The 22,750-nt window shown below is 38.5% G+C and overlaps 1 protein-coding gene across 5 annotated transcripts in view; it reads right to left on the bottom strand.

Annotated features, from left to right (window-relative positions):
- Nucleotides 1-9,842: 9,842 nt before the first annotated feature.
- Nucleotides 9,843-22,750, bottom strand: part of tiam1a (TIAM Rac1 associated GEF 1a) — a 79,024-nt gene continuing 66,116 nt past the window's right edge. For all 5 annotated transcript variants that reach the window (XM_066699840.1, XM_066699836.1, XM_066699837.1 and 2 more), the window contains 12 exons: nt 22,282-22,461; nt 21,566-21,634; nt 21,005-21,130; nt 19,847-19,955; nt 19,367-19,546; nt 18,080-18,198; nt 17,475-17,583; nt 16,863-16,921; nt 16,543-16,645; nt 15,903-15,990; nt 13,985-14,157; nt 9,843-13,083 (listed from right to left, as the gene is read on the bottom strand). In XM_066699840.1, coding sequence (XP_066555937.1) covers nt 12,605-13,083; nt 13,985-14,157; nt 15,903-15,990; nt 16,543-16,645; nt 16,863-16,921; nt 17,475-17,583; nt 18,080-18,198; nt 19,367-19,546; nt 19,847-19,955; nt 21,005-21,130; nt 21,566-21,634; nt 22,282-22,461 — 1,794 coding nt within the window. In that variant the 3' untranslated portion in view covers nt 9,843-12,604. The remainder of the gene's footprint in view (nt 13,084-13,984; nt 14,158-15,902; nt 15,991-16,542; nt 16,646-16,862; nt 16,922-17,474; nt 17,584-18,079; nt 18,199-19,366; nt 19,547-19,846; nt 19,956-21,004; nt 21,131-21,565; nt 21,635-22,281; nt 22,462-22,750) is intronic.

Genomic DNA, 22,750 nt, shown 5'->3' with positions numbered 1-22,750 from the left:
GACTGAACATAAATCCAATTAAATCCCTATGTAATGAACATCAATTGCCAATTTTATTGATTTTGTTTTCCCTTCTACAAACTACTTTAAAATAGCAAATTTGATACCTCAGGAAATGATCAATAGTAATAGTTTTAATTTTACTCATTTAAAGTCTGATCGTATACACAGAGATCCTCCAGAAACAGTCCTGGGAAACCCTGGCGTAGTCTTGTAGTTTGAAACCTTGAGTTTTCTGTGCATTATTCCACTCATTGCACTTTATTGTTACGCAATTACAAGCTTCGTTGTTTTTGGCTGAGATAAAATCGAAGTTACAAATTACAACCTAGAATTTGATGTCAGAAGTGGAAGTAGAAGAAAAAGACTTCTTCCAAGTAGTTTAAAAATTATGATTGAATCCCAGGCATTTTCACTTTATTTCCATTATCCATGGTGAATGTCTTTGTTTCATGCAATAACATCTCTGTTTTTAGTTGCTTTCAGTTTGCTTTAATGTATATGGACTCTGCTCTAGCATTCTCTTACATTACTTCAGCCCACATTACTGCACCATTTGTCAACTGTAGCAGAAATTAATGTCTGGGAGAATGAATAGTGACCGGGGTAGTTTAAAATAAGACAATGGCTTTGTCTGATTTGCAGCTCCCAAGGCACCTGTCATTGACCAAATACAAGTTAAATAACAGCAGGTATGTGGGCTATTAACTTTAGTGAAAAACCTGCTGAATAATACCTAGTGATCCGAGAGCTAAGGCACAATTTAATTAAGAATCATCCTCTCCCGTGCCAGGGCTCTGAGGTGACGCTAAAAAGAATGTGTCGTTTAAAAACTGCTCTTCTATGAAACACATTTATCGTCCCAACCATTTATAAATTACTTTCAAACGGGATATATTAAGTTAAAAATAATCTGAACGATCACTTTCACTACCCGTGGGCTGCAATAATTTAATGGAAATAATTATCATGTAATCACCGAGGTCTTGAAAAGTACAACCATATATATTATTTTTATTATTATTTCCTTCCCAGTTTAAAGTCATTTCAAAGCATATTCAAGCCTTCTTAAACTAAAACTTTATATTCCCAATTGGATTGGATATCCTGCATAATCTGTGCAGAACTGCACAAATCTGCGCTACAAGAACGCGACTACCTTTCTTCACAAACCCTGCAGAAATCAATGTAATTGGATGACTTAATTTGTTATTATTTTTAGATTAGTTTTTAATAAATACTTTTTAAGTAACATCTTAATTATTGTGCATCATAGATTTACATTATATTAAAAAAAATAATAAGTAATTATTTAATAAAGCATTGACAATGCTAAAGTGGCTTTCTAGAATTCTAGATCTATGGTTTTGACAATGCTGTTCACAGCTTCATTGTGTAATGAAAGTTGACATTCGCCTCCGCTAACAAGGGGGCTGTAGTAGTTTTCATTCAGATTCACACGTCCATCTTGATTCCTGAATAATCTGGGCTGGGCTGTACGATTCTGCGCAGATTTCTGTGGGTGGGGCTTATGAACGCTGCCTCAGCCAAATATCGAAAATAAATTCCATGTGTATTGCGCGTTGACATAAACAAACAAATATGATAAATGCACAATGAATGAAGACGAGATGGAGGAGAGTAGTGTTGGTGAAACTTCACAGCAAAGTGACCCCAGTGAATCTGTCCCGAAGAAAGGTGCGTTGTTGATAGTGTGGACTAGGCATGGGCCGGTATGAGATTTTGACCGTATGATAACCTTAAGCAAAAATATCACGGTTTCACGGTATCACAGTATTGCGATTACAGCTCTAAAATATGTTATTTTTAAGTGTTTGGGTAAAAAACAACAACTTTATTCCATTGAACACAATATATTTAATTTTTAAGCAACATATACAATATTTGGAACAGTAGTAAACATGTATGTCAGGTTAAATAATTAAGTAAATAAAATAAATAATTGAATTCTTCTTAAATTAAATTAAAATAAAATGCAGTCATTTAAGTGAGCCTAAACCTGCAGCTCAACAAGGTTTTTGGAGACATGCTCACTTTCTACACATGTCTCTTTCGGTCCAAGTTAAAATGCAGGAATGTGAGCATGTTCACCTTTCCTGGATTAAGTCTGGAGCGGTGAGGTACGAGGCTGTGTCCACTAGAACTGGACACCCTCGGAGGGCACACTGGGGCAGGGATGCACAGACACTCTCTTGCTTTGTTGCCACACACACAGACACAGACAGACAGACAGACGGACACACACATACACACACACACACACACACACGGTCTCTCCGTACAACACACAGACAGCGGCAAAGACACCGGAGAGCCAGCAGATTTTTTTTTTTTTTTTTTTTATGTTATGATTTTGAACAGATGTACACAATGGTGGAAGACTTAAACAAAAGTATAGACGTGATACCAGCTAAATGTAATTATTGTACTAAATCACAGAAACGCAGTACTCTGCTCTTCCCGCTCTGTGAAGTAATGCGAGGGGGAAACCAGCTGATGTTAGCTGGTTAATTAGACGTGTTATCTGCTTCGGTAGCAAGCCAATAGTATTTATTTCACCAGTGCTAAACACGCTAACTCTCTTAGCTTGTTGCAAATGTTCATTTCAAGACTTTGAATTTAGCGAAGAGTGAAGGGTGGTGCTCCCGTAGATGGGATATCATGTCGTATTGCCTCCTCTAGCAGCCTCTCTTCTTAAACGTGTTGTACAAGTTGGATGTCCTTCCTCCTCCAAGTCGTGGCCAACTGAATGTTTTCGGTACCAGAAAACTTCAAATACTTCAAAATTTTTCAACGTGGGAAAAGTTCCCGGAGTTCAGCTCCTTCGGCCATCCTACACAGGTGACTGACTGCTCGCACCAACTGGAGCTGAGGGGTCGTGTTACTCTCTGCGTTGCACACGACACAACCCGAGGGAGTCCTGCGCTTTCTGTCTTCGATGAGATATTAAATAACAACTTATACCGCAGGAATGGTATCGCGGAAAATTTAAGTGGTTTTGAAATCGTGACTTTTTCAAACCACGGTATACCTTTAAACCGGTAACCGGCCCATGCCTAGTGTGGACAACTAACACAGAACAGGGAAACGTAATTCAATGTCATTTGTTCTATTATTTCTGCTTTACGAACAGTATAAAATGGCCTTTAAAAAATACCATCATACCGTCACAAATGTGAAAAATATCGTGATACTGTATTTTGGTCATATTGCCCAGCCCTGTGCTAATGCATCTCAGCTCATTGCTATGACTTCCACTGCCTTCACGTTAGCCGCACTCGGCACTGGTGTCAAGCCACCTCATGGGCGGGATTAGCGCTGATTGGGGGAGAGGCACGTCCCTCCCAGCGCAACTGCAAGCCTTCTGGCATCCAGGAATAACGGTAGGAGACACTTGTTAGTGATGAGTGCAGAGAAGTCCTGCCAATTTAACCTAGGGCCTTTGCTTTTTCTAATCTATATTAATGATCTGGACTCTGGGATAGTTAGCAAACTTGTCAAATGTGCATATGATACTAAAATAGGTGGCTCAGCAGATACAATCTCAGCAGCACAGGATATTCAAAGGGACTTTGAAAGATCTATGAGTCTTCATGGACTCCTCACTCTCCCCATCCAAACAATGTGGGGAAGCAATAAAAAAGGCAAACAGGATGTTAGGGTATCCTTGGATCGCTTCATTATTATTGGACACCAAACGAGCACGATGGGGCGAATGGCCTTCTCTCGATTGTAAACGTTCTTATGTTCTAACCTGCTCCAACCTGTACAGGCAATTCTATGTGGCACTACGAGACTAAACACAAAGAGAAGTACTATTGTATGGGTGTTTGGAGAGATTAAATGCTGCACAAAGTGGCTGAATTAAAAACAAACTACAGCAAAACATGTGTATCAGGTGGCTACAATTTATGACTAATAGGGTTTCTCAGTTTGATGCATTGTTGCCTAATTTCAACCGGTGTCCTAATTGACTAATTGTCAAGTTATTGCTGTTTAAACTTGCTGTTATTTTAAGCGAGAGACGCTGTACACGGGGCCTCTAGCAGTGCTGGTTTGTGCTGTTGTTGGTAAGCCTGGCTGCATCGCCTAAGTAGTGTATTATATTCTGTTAAATCACATCTATATACTAGTATCGTAATGATGTCTATTTATAGGGCAAGATTGCGTGGCCCATTTCGCATCCTGACTGTGGCTGCCCGAGGTCAATGTTTTATTCTCTTTTAGTGATGTTAAGCAGTTGCATTTGAGATCTGAATGTATTCAATTGTGAATTGCCGTGTTTTTATTCTAGCGAGCATCAATCGCTGTTTTCACACTATTGGGTTGTTTCTATTATTGGTTTTGTTTTTTACTTTGCACTATTTCGTTGTTCTCTTGTATTTGTACTGGTGTTTGGTTTCACGTATGATTTATATTTTACGGTCTTATATTGAGATTAGTTTGTTCTGTTTAAACTCCTATTTTCGATTTATTCTTTTGGTTTGATTATGATTGCTGCTCGCTGCGCAATTACAAAAGGAGAACTTGCATATTCTTAACAAGACCTTTGGAGATGACGCAGTGTGCAAGTGGTTTTTAATTATACAGTCCTGCATCAATGACACACTTAGGCGCAGTTCAGTCCCTTTGGCGCTACAGTTTTGGCCTTTATTAGAGTGCCGGTACCACAGAGCGCCTGCGCTCTGCACAGTCCTCTGTGTGTGAAGGCAGACCTGTGTGGACAGCAGTTTAACTGATGAAGCTCAACAAATCCGCCCAAACCTCACAATGACATCTACACTGGATACTGAAGATGGCTTCAGCACAACACATTACACCGGACATTGACAAGCTAGTCTCACGAAAAAAGTGTCAGGTCTCCTAAACCAGTGGTTCCCAACCCTGGTCCTGGAGTACCCCCTAGCCTGCTGGTTTTTGTTCCAGCTGAGCTCTTAATTACTGAATTGAACCATTAATTGATTTAATGATTTGGTTACATTTTACTTTTTTTAAAGAAAGTTGGTTCCTTAGTAAGATAATACTTTCCTTATACACTCACCTAAAGGATTATTAGGAACACCTGTTCAATTTCTCATTAATGCAATTATCTAACCAACCAATCACATGGCAGTTGCTTCAATGCATTTAGGGGTGTGGTCCTGGTCAAGACAATCTCCTGAACTCCAAACTGAATGTCTGAATGGGAAAGAAATGTGATTTAAGCAGTTTTGAGCGTGGCATGGTTGTTGGTGCCAGACGGGCCGGTCTGAGTATTTCACAATCTGCTCAGTTACTGGGATTTTCACGCACAACCATTTCTAGGGTTTACAAAGAATGGTGTGAAAAGGGAAAAACATCCAGTATGCGGCAGTCCTGTGGGCGAAAATGCCTTGTTGATGCTAGAGGTCAGAGGAGAATGGGCCGACTGATTCAAGCTGATAGAAGAGCAACTTTGACTGAAATAACCACTCGTTACAACCGAGGTATGCAGCAAAGCATTTGTGAAGCCACAACACGTACAACCTTGAGGCGGATGGGCTACAACAGCAGAAGACCCCACCGGGTACCACTCATCTCCACTACAAATAGGAAAAAGAGGCTACAATTTGCACAAGCTCACCAAAATTGGACAGTTGAAGACTGGAAAAATGTTGCCTGGTCTGATGAGTCTCGATTTCTGTTGAGACATTCAGATGGTAGAGTCAGAATTTGGCGTAAACAGAATGAGAACATGGATCCATCATGCCTTGTTACCACTGTGCAGGCTGGTGGTGGTGGTGTAATGGTGTGGGGGATGTTTTCTTGGCACACTTTAGGCCCCTTAGTGCCAATTGGGCATCGTTTAAACGCCACGGCCTACCCGAGCATTTTTTCTGACCATGTCCATCCCTTTATGACCACCATGTACCCATCCTCTGATGGCTACTTCCAGCAGGATAATGCAGCATGTCACAAAGGTCGAATCATTTCAAATTGGTTTCTTGAACATGACAATGAGTTCACTGTACTAAACTGGCCCCCACAGTCACCAGATCTCAACCCAATAGAGCATCTTTGGGATGTGGTGGAACGGGAGCTTCGTGCCCTGGATGTGCATCCCACAAATCTCCATCAACTGCAAGATGCTATCCTATCAATATGGGCCAACATTTCTAAAGAATGCTTTCAGCACCTTGTTGAATCAATGCCACGTAGAATTAAGGCAGTTCTGAAGGCGAAAGGGGGTCAAACACAGTATTAGTATGGTGTTCCTAATAATCCTTTAGGTGAGTGTACAATGTTATACTGAACTTAAACTCCATACTGTTTAAAATAATTAAAAGGCTCTGATTTAAGAAATGATTACTTCAATTAAGGGCTCAATTAAGTAATTGAGAGCTTGGTTGGAACAAAAACCAGCAGGGTAGGGGGTATTCCAGGACCAGGGTTGGGAACCACTGTCCTAAAAAAATGAACCCCCTCAGAGCAGCGATTAGGTCAAATGTGTGTTTTGAATAATCGTAAAAGTATAAATCTAACTATGAGTGTTGCCAATTTTTCAATTGACTGTGAATTATAAATAGGGATGAGCAAATATTTATGAGGCCCTCCAATGAAATTTGAAATGATCATATGGCCCGTGGTAAAATTGAGTTTGACACCCCTGCTTTAAATGTTCTAATTTTGGTTGCATCTCAGTATGGAACATTTACAGCTTCTAGTAATGGGTAAATGAATAATGATTTAACTAAGTCAACAATGCAGGAAAACAATTTAAATACCCCCTTCAGCTATTTAGGTTTGACTTACTGAAGGGTTTCAGTTTACATTTGATCCTGTTGCTATACTAAGTTGCTTCTGTATAATCAGCCATCCAGTTCATTGGAACCTACAGAAGAGTAGGCCACAGATCTGACTGAAAAACTTTGATAATACTGTAAGGAGAACCAAAGTATTATATTCTTGGAATTGATTTAATAGGCAACAAAAAAAGTGAAACCTGATAGGAATCTCTCTAACAAACCCTAACCGAAACCATTGAACTGGTAGAACGGGTCCCTTTCTTTTTTTCTTTTTTTTTTCATAAATCTAGCTGACATTCAAATATATGCAGAATCCCATTGGCCTGTAAGAAGTGTTCAGTGTATGATTTGCATTTTATTTGTATGTTTACGCTAGATGTGAGAAACACAGGCATACCAATATTAGTCAGCACCAGCTGTGTTATACACTATTGGGTCAATACTGTAATCCATGCATCCACAGGACTCTCACAGGATATCTTCAGGTATCCTCATATGTATTTTTGAACTCTGCTTTCAATAACAGAAAATTATAACCATGTCCTTGAACTAATAGTTTTATGACCTGGTGCACCTTGTTTGAAGTTGTGTTGTTGTTGTTTTCAGCTAATGGTATACGAAACTACAACTCTTCATTCAAGGTTCGTGTACATGTAGAAGGTAATTAGCTCGCATCTATGAAATTGGAGATTAATTTATGGTCTCTGATGAACATGGGAGAAAGAATAGTAGTTGTTTAAAATCTGAAATTGTCTAGTTTGCTTTAGGTAAGATGCTGAAGCTATATTTTCTCATAAAAATGGATGTAACCGACAGGCCCAAATGTTGTTTCTGTATGTTCAATTTATTTCAGAATAAATGGTCAATTGAAAACTATAGTTATCATAAATTACTTGATATGCTACTACAATAAATATATTTTGGAGAAACTGAATATTGGGGAATGTTTATTTTCCTAAATATAATTGGGAGATCATAGTAATTTGTAAAAGGTCAGTTTTTCAAAATATAGGCCTAATTTGTATTCACTTGTTTCCTTATTCAATCTATAGGCCTATGTGTTCATAATAGTTAAACAAATGCAGAATCCCAAGCCCAATACTCAAGATTGATCTGCACAGGCTATAAGGAAGAAACATCTGGCAAATGGAAAGCTGACATCTAGTGAAAACATTAGGAACTTGCCATTTCCCAGAGTGCCTCACCAATGGCAAGCCCTGGGGCACGAGGCCAGTGTACCACGCTCTGTCCTTGTCAAAGGTGGAGGCCAGGGACAAGGGGAGCAATTCACATTCACGGCATGAGTGATTTGGAATTGGGTTGGGCTGGTTAGGGTTGAACTGGACTGGATTTGGATGTACACATACAGGCTGGTACCGCTGGGCAGCAATAAGTCCCCTGATCTTGAAAATGCCGTGCATATCTGCATTTTAAAAGTGTGGAGGGTTTTTAAAAAGTGCTAGACCTTGCATGAACTGTGATTTTCAGTTAAAGGCTGCTGTTTGGTATACAACTAAAGAAGACATTTAGTTGTACAGAAACACTTTCACACTCAAGAGTTACTCTTTCAACATGAAATTAGTTTGTTTTAAAATACATTTTAGTTGTCCATTTTTAAGGGTTATTGGTGCAATGTTCCTTGTTTAGTATGTAGGTGTCTTTTAAGGTCTGTATATTCCTTGTGTTTAATAATATGATTTACAGCAGTACTTTTAATTCATGGGTGAAGTTGTACTGTACTGAATTGGACAAATACAGTTAAGTGTATTTTCTGATTTTGTGACAAAAGGGCTCCATCTGCTGTCAAGATGTGGTAATGACACTGGGCAAAACGGAAGTATAATTACCACTTTTCATTCATGTTTTTAATGTGGTTGTTGGGGGGATAAAAAGTATATGTGCAATATAAAAAAAAATAAAAAGGAGGTGAGCATACTTTTGTTCTGGACTTAATTGCTATATTTTTTCCCTCAGCATATTGCTGTAGATCTGTATTCTTTACTGTAAGGCAAAACTAAATCTTCCCATCTCCTCATCTTCCCTTGCCTTCCAGTCAAATAGTGTTTCGACAATATGTGATAGTTTTCAAGTCAACATCATCATCATCTTATATTGTATCCATTCCCCCTTATCTTTCATAAGAAACGACCCAGACAATTTCAGCTGGGTCGGAAAGCAGTCGAGTCTGACAGTTTCTCCGGCATTGGTTTCTTTATCTATCATTCCTGGTTTTGTTAGCAGAATGCAGGAAATCCTAACATGTAATTGAAGAGAAAGTGATTTCCCCATCTAACAGCTTATGACTCTTTGCTCAATCTGAAAAAGCACCAATAATAAACAGCTTATCAGGAAGAGAAGTGCAAATGTCTCTAAAATAATCGAGCCCATCGCTTACTGGGACCTTTTTTTGCAGAACTGAAGGGGCAGTTTGTACCAACTGAACGCTTTGAAGATTGCAACGGTCAGCCAAGTGCAGCTGATGGAATTCATTAATGTCTTTAGAAATCATATGAAAAAGCTGAACTATGAAGGGGGTTGAAAAAAGATAGAAATCCTGCGATAAGAAAGGCTCACAACTAAATATGATCTATGAGATAAAGCGCTTTAGATACTTAGAGAAAACCGCAAGGATAAAGTTGAAACTATGGGTATACGGACCTAAGCTGTAGTGAGGGAGGCGGTGAAATCCTGGTCATTGTTTATGTGCTTTAACTTACCTGCTAAGTTTCCAGACAAAGTAGTCCATTTTGGTTAGCAGAGGACTGTCAAGTATTTTCAAGCCATTTGTAGAAATTTCACTGTTCTAGAAAATCCTGGTAGTATTTATTGTGTAATGCTGTCTTTTAACTGTCTGGGGAGGCCGTGTGTGGTTAATCTAGCAGATGTTCAAGTTACTGACAGAGGGGAGTCCTTGCTGGCTCACTTTATTCATGGGCTATTGTTCCCAGTATTGATCAGTTAAGTCTTTTTCTAGATCCTTTAGCTTAACTCAATGTAAACTCCTCTTGAAGAAACAAGTAGCATTGCACCACATCACAGATCCAGTTAATCCAGTCATCATCGTCCAGTCTGTTCTTTATTGTTATACAATATGCACACGTGATTAAAAAAAATATATATACTGTAAACATTACTGCTACAATATTTCACAGATAGTCTTTCACGGATCAGAGTTCACACCCACTACTCATGTGATCATTAAAACTGTCCCGTTTTTTTTTTTTTTTTTAAATGGGGACAAGTCTGAGTAACCAAAAAAAGCATCCACCCCAACTTGGCAATCACCTTGAGTTACGGCACAAACGGACAAATGGAGGGTTGATATGGAGGGGAATGCTATAGGGTTGGAGTTGAGATTTGGGGTACTTGAAAATACGGATTAAGATGGGTATTGAGTTAAATGGTGTCAAAAAGAAATAAAACCTAGGCCCTCTTCCCTGAGCTGGTTTTCGCCATCATGCCAATTTTCCTGGGCATTCCACTTTGTATCTTCTCTGACATAATTGGGAGCAAACAATCAGCGCTTCCAAACACTGCTAAAGGAACATCTGTTTTCCCGAAACAATATGGCATCAGGTGCAGCAGAAAATGCATCCCGTGAGCCTACCAAGACTTTGTGCAAATATTCTGATATGTCAAGTAACCATGCAGCCGATTAAGCAAAATTCTGCACTTGAAAATAACTTTCACCGTGATACTACTTTCCCTTTATTTAGTTTTTTTTTGTTTTGTTTGTTCTTTATGGACAGGCATTTACAACTTTTTCCAAACAGTAATCCTAAAAACATAAAAAATATACTTTTCTTTTGGCATATAAAAAAAAAAAAAGAAATCTTTTAAGAACCCCTTGACTTGTCTTAGAGAAGTGACGTGTGTATGTACAGACCTAAATGGCAACATGCATCAGCAGATTTATAGTAAAGGACAAACCCAGGGTGTTGAAAGTAGTTATCTGATAAGAAGTACAGGTCGCTCTATGTTCTACTGTTCCTGAACACATTTTATATACACTGACTAAGGATTAAGCAAAATAAAATCTTATTTTTAAAAAAGATTCCACCGCTGACTGCAAATAAGACTATATCAGACTCGCGAAACTAGAAGTAGCAGCTTTAAAAAGGTAATAACATAAAATAACCAACACCTCTACAGTAAAACCAAAATATACACATTACAGGGCAAATTCATCAAAGTTTGCATTATGAAAATGATACTTTACATAATATGTTTACAGAGCCGCATTGTCCCAGGTTTAAAAATGCAGAGGGAGATTTGCAAAGCTTTTTGCTCTAGACTGAAATCTGATCCCTGTAATCTGAAAGCAACTGTAAACGTTTATTCATTCACAATACATGGCAAGGAAAATGTATTTTTCTTTATCAGGTAAACATAATATTTTTGTTTATTGGGAGTAATGAAAACTGGAGCACCTTCTTTGAATAGAGCAAAAAGCTTTCAAAGTTGTCCTCTAAATCCTTTTAGAATAAGCATTACAGTTTAAGAGTTTTCCACACCTTCCTCTAAACTGACCGCTCAATATTGATATCACTTCGCACAGCAGACCTTGTTCACAATTCATGATTCTAGGGATTTTTTCATTAAAAAAAAAAAAAAAAAAACCTCTTCTCTCTCACTCTTGCTTTTTAAATCTGCCGTGGTAAACTAAACAAATCTAATCTTAAGAAAGAAAAAAGTTCTTGCATGTACTTAAAGGCCTCACATTTTTTTGTTCACGTTTTATCTTGCATGAATATATAATGATGTATTAAGATTGTCAAAGTGCAGTTTAGTTACCAGAAGAAAATGTGCACTGACTTGTAACAGACACTGTGTATTTGTATAATCAGTGGACTAGCAACGAGCATCACAGAAGCAATCATAGATCTGTATGTAACCTTTCTGGAGAAAAAATTTCTATCCCAATATGGTAACACTGTGCATTTTACATTTTCTTAGGGGTCTAGTAAGATTATGGAATATTTAAATTCAAGTAAAACAAGGGATTTAAAGAAACAAAACAAAACAAAAAAAACAGTCCTATCCTCAGTGAAGAGGGTCTGTTAATACTGGAAAGCTTGATGTCATATGTAAACCGCACTTTAACGTAACACTCAGGCTGCTATAAAATAATATTAAATTAAAAAAGTCAGATATGTTAAAGCCAGAGGTTCTCCAGGCTGGACTTGAAGGACATTAAATAAAAGTAGGTTTTTTGTGCTCTAAAACTCAGTTTGTAGCAGTCATACAATGTACAAATACAGTAACTTTGCAAGATATGAAGCTGAAAATATTTTACACTATAATTTACTCCGAACCCCTGATCAACAGAATAAATAACATAAAGCCCTTAGTATAATACATCTTCTGAAAGCCTCTCTTCGAAAATACCCAGATTCCTCCTTTGAAAATATAAATTTGGCAACAAAATGCAGTCCAAATGGTGTAGCTGCCCAAGTCCATGTGCAAACCTTGCCCGTCCAGAAAACATGACTAGCAAACATTTATGATTGTACAGTCAGGGTCCTTCTCGCAAAGCTTTAAATTGATTTTCAGCAGACATTTAGAAGAGACTTAATAAGATCTATATAACTTAGGAGGTCTAGACTGTTCTGAAGAAAAATGTTTTTAGACCTGGATTTTATTGAAGAGTGCCTTTTTTTCATAAATTGTTTTATGATGCCAGTGTTGGTTTCGAAAATAACATTTAGCTGGAATGACTGAAAGCAGGCTTTTTAAATCTTGACGTTGTTTCAATGAATGCCATTTAAAGCTTTGTGAGCAAGGCACCACGTTTTTGCTCGAGACGTCCGCCCTCGCGTTTAGATGTTGCTGTTCCGACTGGACGCAAAGTCTTCCCTGCGCACCCAAATGACCTCCTCGCTGCTGTTCTCCACAGTCCCATTTAGTCCAGACACAGCGCACTGTTTCTTGAGGTGGGCCAGTTTGACCGCATGGGAGTTCTCCGCCATCTTCTGTGATACCTCCTCGCGCTCACCATCCTCCTCCAGAGAAAGCGCCTTCATGGGGGCTTTCAGGTCCTGCTCCGAGGACGGGCCTTTCACCGATTCGCAGTACTCGTCGTCGTCGCTAAGGATGTCGGTCTCCTTCACCTCCTCCTGGTCCTCGTACTGCCCCAGGTCAAACTGCTCCTCGACCCAGCGGTCTGTGTCGGCGGCCAGGACGGGCTGCTGGGGTGGGGGCTCCTTGGCCGGGGTGCCGTCAAACACGATGTCTGTGTCAATGGTGAACCGATTCCTGACCAACTTTCTCCTTGCCAGAGTCCTGGTAGGAGCAGACACTGCAAAGAGTGAAAAAGGAGAGTTGCCACATCAAAGTTTAGTCACACCCTAAGCATGTTTTTTACCAAGCTTGATTATGGATAACAGTGTCCACCATAGAAAATGCTGGTAAATTTGCAGTTTTCACAATGGTTTTCCCATGCATGTACATTGCCAAGGTTTCCACCGGATTACTGTACCTCTTATACTTTCACCTTGTTTTCCAACACTTTCTTTCCACAGTAAAATGTGTCAACAATGCTCGTTCTTGTGTTCACAGATCAACTGTTTTATAGCATTGAGATGTAGGGGAGCCCTAAATTGTGTAGATGTGGAAATTGTGAAGAAATGTGAAGGTTAATAAATCAAAACTAATTTAAAATCCACAAGAAGAATGACTTAAGGGACTAAAAGTAAGTAGCATGGCCCTTCAGGATGTAGTTCCCTGGGGATCTGGGAGTGCTGCCTCCCATCAGAGTGACACACTTGTAGCGTAACTACCGCAGTGCTAGGCATGCAGTTACTCTTCATCTTGTTTCGCTGTTGTCAATGTCCTGACAGTCACCGACTTTGGTGTGTCGTCTGTCACAGCCTAATGACAGAGCTGACTTAAGTAGGCCTGCCTAGTCAGAAATAATGTGCGAATTCAGGCTCCACATATGGCACCAAAAAGCCGTTCTCTGTTGAATGTCAGTTTAGCTCATTATCCTGCAGCATCTTGAATGTAACGCAGCATCTGCACTGAACTTTACAGAGCTCAGGCAGCAGTGTTGAGGGGGAAGGTCAGACAAATGTGCTTCAGGATCGCTTGATTGGACTCTGGGTTTCCCATACCTTCACTTCTAGGCCTGCAGTGTATATTCACACATTTCTTCTTCTATAAATGTTCTAATATTGATTATAATGCCACAAATTGGGTACCTGCTCTGTTCATTGCAGGTCTTGCACCTTTTAGAGCACACAAGCGTTTTCCTCCAAAAGGAACATATTGCTGGTTCGGGGGTAAGCTTTCCGTTTTTAGAAGCTGCCTCCGTTGTTTATCCCGCAGAATAGAATGGACGTTCTTCAAAAAGTCTTTCTTGTCCTCTGGAGAGCTAGGAAGACAAACAGAATAGTGTGATTATTTGGGGTAGGGAGCGATGCATACAAAAATGTAAAAAAAAATCGGTTTCACTGTAGCATAAAAGCGAATGCATTTAAAGAGAAAAGTTCAGACTTAAATCTGAATTCTAATGGTATAATTTTGCAAAAATAGAATCCAAAAATCAAAGTTCAACAATTTCTTCAGTCTAGAGAATTCCAGGCAGGCTTACAATTATAACAGCAATGCGGATCAGCAATCTAAATCTCAGGGATTACATTCATGGGGAAAAAATAAATTTTGCAAAACACAAAAAAGGAAATGATAAAAGATTATTGGCAGATTTTCCTTTGTGACAAGCCTTGATAACATCCTTGCATAACTTGAAATATTACTGTAATTATGACTTGTCACAAGGCAAAAGTGTTTTTTTTTTTTTAGCTTTGACCAATTATTGGGGAGAGGAAGTACAAATCTTTATTCTTATCTGCAATGTTCTATTAAAATGTGAAAATTCATGTGAAAAGAAAAAATAGGATTTAAAAAAAAAGACCATTTTGTTTTTGGTATATATCAGCTGCTGCACTTTAACACTGATATAAAAAGAAAAACTTAAAACAACATGTTCCAGAGCAGCGTATCTGGTAAATACACACACACTGTAACATGAGTCCCACAGCTAAGAGGTTGCTGATTCAAATCTAATCACTGCCAGCTAAGACCTAGGAGCTGCATGTAAAAAATGCTGCCAACTTTGTGAGCCTTGAAATCATCTGGGGGGGCAGCAACCCCTGTACTAGGCTTGGGACTGGGGGTGCCAGTAGCAGCTCGCTCTCTCTCCATAAATTGTCAGTAGCTGCACAGTTCTGAACATCGCAGCATGAAAATGAGTTGCCAGTGTCATCATGCGTTTCTTAATTCCACATGAAGGCATGAAAAGGAAAATGAAATGGCAACTCTTCATTTAGAATAAGTTGTCTGAAATATATCGTTCCTAATTCTGGTGTGTGTGTAGCTACAAACACAGTTTGGTTTAAGAGCTTCCCACTGTGCTGTAATTGAAACCACTGGTAACTGTGCAGTTTCAGTCTAAAGAGAAATTCCTTTAATCAAATTAAAGTAAAAACAGTAAATAGGATTACAAAGTTGTACACTTTTAGTGTGTTAAAAGCTGAAACTGTAGACATCAGATACATTTATAAAGGGGTGGGTTGTACAATATGCTAACATTTTCTTCAAATGATTCTTACATTTTGTCTGCATTAGTAAACCAATAACCCTTTTCTTCTTTATTATTATTATTATTATTATTATTATTATTATTATTATTATTATTATTTATTTGCAGAAGCCCTTTCTCAGGGTACCTTACAGTTGTCACAACACTATTCAAAATAATTCCAAAATACCATTAATACAATAAGTGCAAAATACAATATGATAGGCATAAGTCTTAGTAGATACATATTTTGGTTACTAAGAGTAAGGTTTTGCATATCTCATGTTGTTTGACTCACTGGCCTTCTATGCAGTTAGGGATGTTTTTATTCAAAATTAGTGATTCCATTTGTCTCCCAAAATGCAGGTGTGACAAAACTAAGACTGTAAGAAAGAAGAGAAATTCTTAATAGCATATTTTGAAAGAAAAAATAACACACAGACACTTTGTGCCTTTGCACTACTACTGTTTTTCTTCAACAATTCACTCTTTTACTACAGTAGAACAAAAAGATATAATGCAACTTGTTTAATTCTTACCTGCAGCACAGATGGAACGTCCTCTCTGGTCTCCCTTCTGATTCCGATTTCACGTGCACCACCTCACACATTGCTGACCCCTCTGCATCTACGTGCAAAATCACAAACATCAGAAGCCGCTGTGCACACTTGAACTGATGATGCAAACATTCAATCCCTTGCAGTTATGTTTATTCAAGCAAACATTCAACGCTGGCTGAACTTTCCACATTCTAAAGCCCTTAGCAACTTGAACCTGGCCCACACGTTTTTAAGATGACAGAAACAAGCTTGAAGTTATTAACATAACATGATCCATGCCGTTCATAAATCTGACGAAATAAGTGGTTTGCTATGCACATCTGTGCTCTATCTAATGTTAACGCAATCCTGTACATTTAAGCATTGTGTACAACATTCAATCATTCGACTTCTACCACCAGAATGTAGCACAACAAATGTAAAGGCCTTGTATTTACTTTTCCTTTTAAAGCTGTTAAAACTCTGTGGGTTCTGGGCTAGAGGGTAAGTAATGAAACAGTTCCTAACAGGCATTCAGCCCTCTAGTGAAACGGCACTCTCATTTGCAAGCTTAGGATGTTTTGTTAATTGAAGGCTGTGTAAGATGGGAGATGGGAGAGGGGAAAACAGGGTGAGATACCTGTGCTGACAAGTGGCCGCACTTGAAGAGCATCAGTGGAAATCATGTGGCGGAACCTGAAGGGGTCTTTCTCATCGGCAATGGAGGCTCGGTGAGATGCACCCTGGGTAAGGAAGAAACGCAATGAAATTAGACATGCAAAGTCATAGTAACGTAGCCCAGCTTTCAATCTCCCAGTCTGAGCAGTGCATTACCAAGCAAAACACATTCCAATGAAGTTATTCTTTATGGATTCCACACCAAACAGTCAGTAATGGTTATGTATAGAATACAGTGTTTTACCAATTAAAATGTTGATTTATGGAGAGTGCAAGACTTACTATTTTTTTCTTTTGCTTGGGGCAATCCTTGTACACAAATACAACAGCAGTTTTGAAGACTGAAATAAATAAATATAAAGTTATTGGACAAGGTCATGTCAAAACTGTAAACATAAGATATTCTCTTATAATAAATCTCTTAATATATGTATGAATACAAACCTGAACATTTATATTCCACAACATTAATCTTAAAAGTGCAAATACAAGAGTATTTGGATGATATAAAACTCCAATTTTCTTTTTCCACTTATAGTCAATAAAAGTACATTGCAAGTGAATAGAAAATCCTATAACTGCACTTGTGAAACAAAGACTTGACGATCTGCATTTAGATTTATTATGAATATAGTTTTCCTTTATAACTTTTTTTTAATAGAATCCTTGTAAATGTAAGTGTGTGTGATAAATGGCTTTAAAATATGTATGCTTTAAAAGCCTCTCCTTCATTCCACAAATAAAACCACAAAAAAGGCTGGCCTTTATAGAAAGTGTCCAAATTGATTTTTGTTTTGGAGGGGAGAAAAGCATCTTCTATTCAGGAAATACTCCCATGGTGTTTTAATGTTACAGTTAAAAGCTTTTATTAGTCCAGAGATTTTTCCAACGCACCAAATGCTGCAAGCTCTGGATCCTTCTTCCATTTTCCCAAGGAGGCAGGAGGGTTTATCCAGACTACCGTCTTGTGAAGCAGTAAATCACCCATCGATAGATCGGCAACCTGCAGATACAAACCCATGTTATCCCAGGAAACTTAAAACTCTCCTCAACAGGGACCATTCGCAGACTTTACTCCTGAGTAGATCACACAGTAATTACTAAAATGCCCCATGTCAGCTAAGAGCTTCATCACAATTTATAGCAAAAGTAAAATGTTCCTCTATGAAAAGGCCACAGAACACCCTCTCTGGGTTGTGAAGGCAGAGAACATTCCTTATACATTGTTCAGATATAATAATAACAATTAAATCACTAATACTAGAAATAACTTGAACAATCATTTAATATACTATGTTTTAAATCAATTAAATATGGGGTAAACTGTGTCCCTTTACTAAAACCTTTACCTTATAACTGACTTTCCTTAAGTAAAATAATAATTATCATAGTAATGATATAATCTGAGGTCATTACTTGGTGATATGGTTTGCAATATGTAATGGAGAATGAGCTCTTGCCGAATTGTACTGCATTTCCGACTGCAGTCTGAATCTCACCTCTTTTTTATCGCCAGTCTGTTCTGCAATCAGCTGGTCAAACACAGCTCCATATTCTTCGTGGATTTTCTGCATTTCGTTGATGTGACTCGCGACTTTGTTCATGGCTTTCATGGCAACTGCAAGGGATTGAACAACAAAAAAAGGTCAAAACTGCCTTTCGAATTCTGACATGAAACGGTATCATCACTTAGTTCATGGGAACGCATACAAATACAAAAAAAAAAAAACGCTTTATGATGGGGAGCTAAACTGCAGGGTTTCAAATACCAACGTTCCTTAACTCCTCAGATGCTATGAAATCTGAGCCTTCCTTAATTACACAGCTTTGAGGTAAATGAAAACAGTCACTGATATTTTGAAAAGGAACCATTATGACAGCTGAATAATATGTACACCCCCTTATATGTAAACAATGATTGAGTAGTGGAGACTCATTTCTCTTTGAGCAGATATCTTCTGATACAAACAGTAATTGTGCACAGAGCAGAAATAGAATCGCCCACTCTCGTAGCTGCACTTTAATACAACAGCCGCTGTTTGAGAGTACTCTCCGAATTATTACAGCTTATATATGGGAGACTTGCATAGATGACTGTGTGAACTCCTCTGAAATCGACATTTAGACCTCGTGAGTGAAGCAGGCCTAACCCTCCTTCCCCAAGAAAACTGAGAATGTAGCAGCAAAGCACTGCCTGTCTATTCCTGCTCCTACAGTCTTTTTTTCAACTGTAAAAAATAAATGCGTTTAAAAATCAGAATAAATGTTTCCCCAATTGCTTTAATTCAAGTATTAAACCAAATACAGGGGTCACTCCAGCTCCTCACTACTAAAGCTCAAGACAGTATTCAGTATTTTGTTTTGCTTCACTAAGTCAATTTTGTGACTACACTTCTGTACAGGGAATCTTAAAATCTTTAAATGTGAATAGATGGAAAAAATAAACAAAACAATAAATTCCCCATTAAAATCAGCATGTGTAATTGGTAATTGATGAAAAAAAGGCTTATCAGAACAAAGGGTTAAGCCTTCTTTGAATTCAGGGTAATGAGTGGGTTTTTAATTAGTTTGACAGGGTGATATTTTATTTAATCACTGAACCATTATTTCAGTTACTCGTCAAAATTAAAACAATCCATACATACAGGGAACACGGTACTCAATGAGAAATGTATTGGAGATGACCTCCTCGTCGTTAAATGACCCATCACACTTTAATAATACAATTCTGTAGTACAACATGCTCAGTTTGCCTCTTCCCAGTCTCTTCTGTGTAAAGGCCTTACCGTCCAGGTGGTAGTGTTCCTCGCTCTCGGGGTCCGTCAGCGAGTACAGCTCCCTCAGCAGGAGTGGGTATTTCAACACTCGCTGGATGGGCTTGATCAGATAAGACTCCAGGGTGGAGGAGTGCTGCTGTTTAGGGTTCCGGGCATCCAGGAAAGCTTTGAAATCAGGATCCGTTTTAGCTGGAAAACGACAAAGCCGGTCAGGAACGAAGGCAGCCCCGAGAAGAGGCAGGGCATTCAGAGCCTAAACCTCGATGAATTATGCCACCTAGAGTAGGCCATTAGAGGTTAACAGCTACACGTGTAAAATCACTGCCCTTCGTAACACCACAAGGATTCATTTGTATCCAAAAAAAATCAATGTTTCATTTTAACCATTGCAACAAACACTCAGGGCCTGGTTTTCCACAGCTGGCGGAGGAGTAACTAATGAATTAGGGCAGTAAATAGTTATTTGTTCTTAAACAATGCACAAGTTACCTTTCACAAGAACCTTGGGGACTTTAGTGTGGCTGGCACAAAATGCACTGTAGATCTTAAATCGGTCTGCATAATACAGGAAGGATCCCCCGAGAGAGAAGAGGACTTTCTGTGGAAGAGCGAGAAAAAAAAAAAAAAACAGTTCAAGCAAGCTTTGCATTTTCAGTATTGAGTTGTTTAACATATGAATCTGTTGTACTTTAAGGCTGACACGGCCAACTACTGAGAACAATAGGAACATAAATTAGGTAGTAAATTGGAGGAAATTAAAAATAATTACCCTTCTATATTAAGATTATTCCTTTCCATTCACACAGATGGCTTTTACATCCAATGGAGAATTGAACTCATTGACACCACTGTTATTGTTTAAACGGGGTTCATCAAAATAGATATTAAATTCCAACAGGTTTAACATTCAATTGTTCCATTGCTTAAACTACATACATCCTGTATTGTTTTTGTTTTTAAAAACTTCAGATTGACTTGCTATATCATCAACAGTGTATATATAGCATTTCACAGCTTGCGTCACAACCTACGCATTTCTGTAAAGCATTACATGATTCTCAAGTTGGTAGAAAAAAATCTTTTAAACCACCTCAAAATGCAAATGACTGTTTTTGCAAATGAAAGACTATATTTTCTAGCAATCTTTGGCCTACTGTGTCAGTCCCTATAGTATAAAAATAAGAACTGAAGAGATGTGTGGGAACGATTATATAATGTGGAATGAAATGCCAGGCTTGATTTGACTCGCCAAACATGCTAGAAGGCACTTTAATTGCAAGTTGACTTGAAACTTGCATCCAAACAAATCCTGAGAAAAATCACACATTTCATGTATTCACAGGCTACTCTCTTCCATTGCAGACAACTGCTTTGTGTGCTATGTTAAAAGCTCAGAGTAATTGCAACAGAATTAAGCTTTTAGTATACTATTGAAAAGGCTGTTATTGTTAATACAATTTAAATTTCTCTCCCATTTTAAAGACCTACTCTGTATTAGTTTTATTAATCATCGTTTAAAGGCCGCTCCACTGAAGTATACTGTCCATTTATCATCTGTTCAAGAAACCTTACAATGTTGAAGAGAGAGAGAGAGAGAGAGAGAGAGAGAGAGAGAGAGAGAGAGAGGAAAAAAAGAGTCCTCTTTACCTTAAACTGCTCAACTTTTTCAAGTTTCTCCAAATCTGGAACCAGTCTTGTCCCATCCTCAAGAGTTTTAAGGAACTCCACCTGGAATTCCACCATTTCTCCTAGGTTCCCGAAAAGCACATCAAGCTGCCACAACAACAACAAAAAGATCAGCTGCACAATTCGAAACTCAAATTTATGGAGTTAATTTCTTGCATAGCTTTGGGGTGTAAAACCCAGTTTTAAAGGGAATTTCCAAAATTTGAAGTTATTAGATAGCATTTTAGAATTACATTTCCCCTCCTTACAAACTGCAGATTTCACTGTGAATCCATCTGCAACCTATTTTCATAATGATTCACCTTGTAAAAGGTCTAAAGGATATGCACCTTATGTAAACTACTGTAGCTTGGATTTCATATGATGAGAAAAGCTATTCTGTGCAGACTACCTCTGCCCACACACTCCCTTTAAGTACTAAACGATTATGTAAAGAGACATTTAAAAGTAAAGTGTTTTACACGTATTTGACTTTAGTGGCACACATAGGTTTTTTAACGCTTAAACCAAAAAGGCTCATACCTCATCTTGCGTTAGAAAGCTTTCCTTCTGCAAAGGTGTTAAATACCTCTCAATTAGGCAATTCAAATCCTACAACAAAAAAAGCAAGCACAAATACAGATTAATTTCAACATCAGATGTAACATACTAACACAGTTAGACATTGTATTGATAGCACGATTTCATAACAGGAAATGCTGATGCACTGTTTTAGGTAAAGCCAAGCCCTATTTATTTCAGTTAATTGGGTTATCTTTAGAACTTGCAACAACATTCAGGTTGGGTGTATGCTTTGCACAGTTTTCTGAGTAAATGTCACACACCCATAAAGTAAAATTAACGCTTCTTAATCCTCCTTTTTGTTGGCTTTTTCATGCTTCCCTTTATTGCCTAGAGGAGGACAATCATAAGTTACATTTTCACTGGGATCTTCTTATATTGTTTGTATTCCGCCTTCATTTGTGAAAAACTGCACAAGCCCCCTTACTGTACCAGAGAAACATAAGATAACGTAGAGATTAAAAATAAATCAAGGCCTAATACTGATCCCGGGGGAACTCCAAAAGACCAACCGCATTCTCTGATGGTTACTTTGAGATTTTACATTGAACTTTAGCCAAATCTGTCTCTCAATGTTAATATATTATGGTCGGCACACTTTGCATGTGTTGCGTCCTCAAAATGTAATCCACCCTAGCCCATGCGGAGGTAGAGAGAGAAGTGCATGCGGTACTGACTTTGACGTAGGTCCTCTCGGTTTCCACCAGTTCGCAGATGACTTTCCGTAGCTTGTCCGCATCGGAGAGCTGGCGCTGGGTGGCAGGAGGAGGGCTGGAGGAGTCTGGGCTCTGTGGCGAGGATTCGGAGGGATTCATGTCATGAAGACTGCGGCAGAATGCTGCCACCTGCTCAGTGCTCTGGGGAAAATCAAAAATCAAAATTTTAAAGCAAGAGAAAATGAAGTGAATTAAAGACTTCTTGAATAGTTCCGCGAGCTGGAAAAACCCAAGCTAAATGCTGAATTGGAAATTAATCAGGGCACAGTTCTGCGACTGCTTACATAACTGTTATGCAAATCCCACCACCCCCCTTACACATACACACCAAAAAAAAAAAGAAGATGAAAGTGAGAGAAAAAATAATAATTTGCAACTCTTTTGTTCTATTTTCAGTCTTTGTCAGAACAGACTCTTTCTCTCACGCTCT

Source organism: Amia ocellicauda, chromosome 3, assembly GCF_036373705.1.
Source record: "Amia ocellicauda isolate fAmiCal2 chromosome 3, fAmiCal2.hap1, whole genome shotgun sequence".
NCBI lineage: Eukaryota > Metazoa > Chordata > Actinopteri > Amiiformes > Amiidae > Amia > Amia ocellicauda.
Note: the sequence above shows the minus strand (reverse complement) of the source record. Positions and strands in the feature narration are given on the sequence as shown.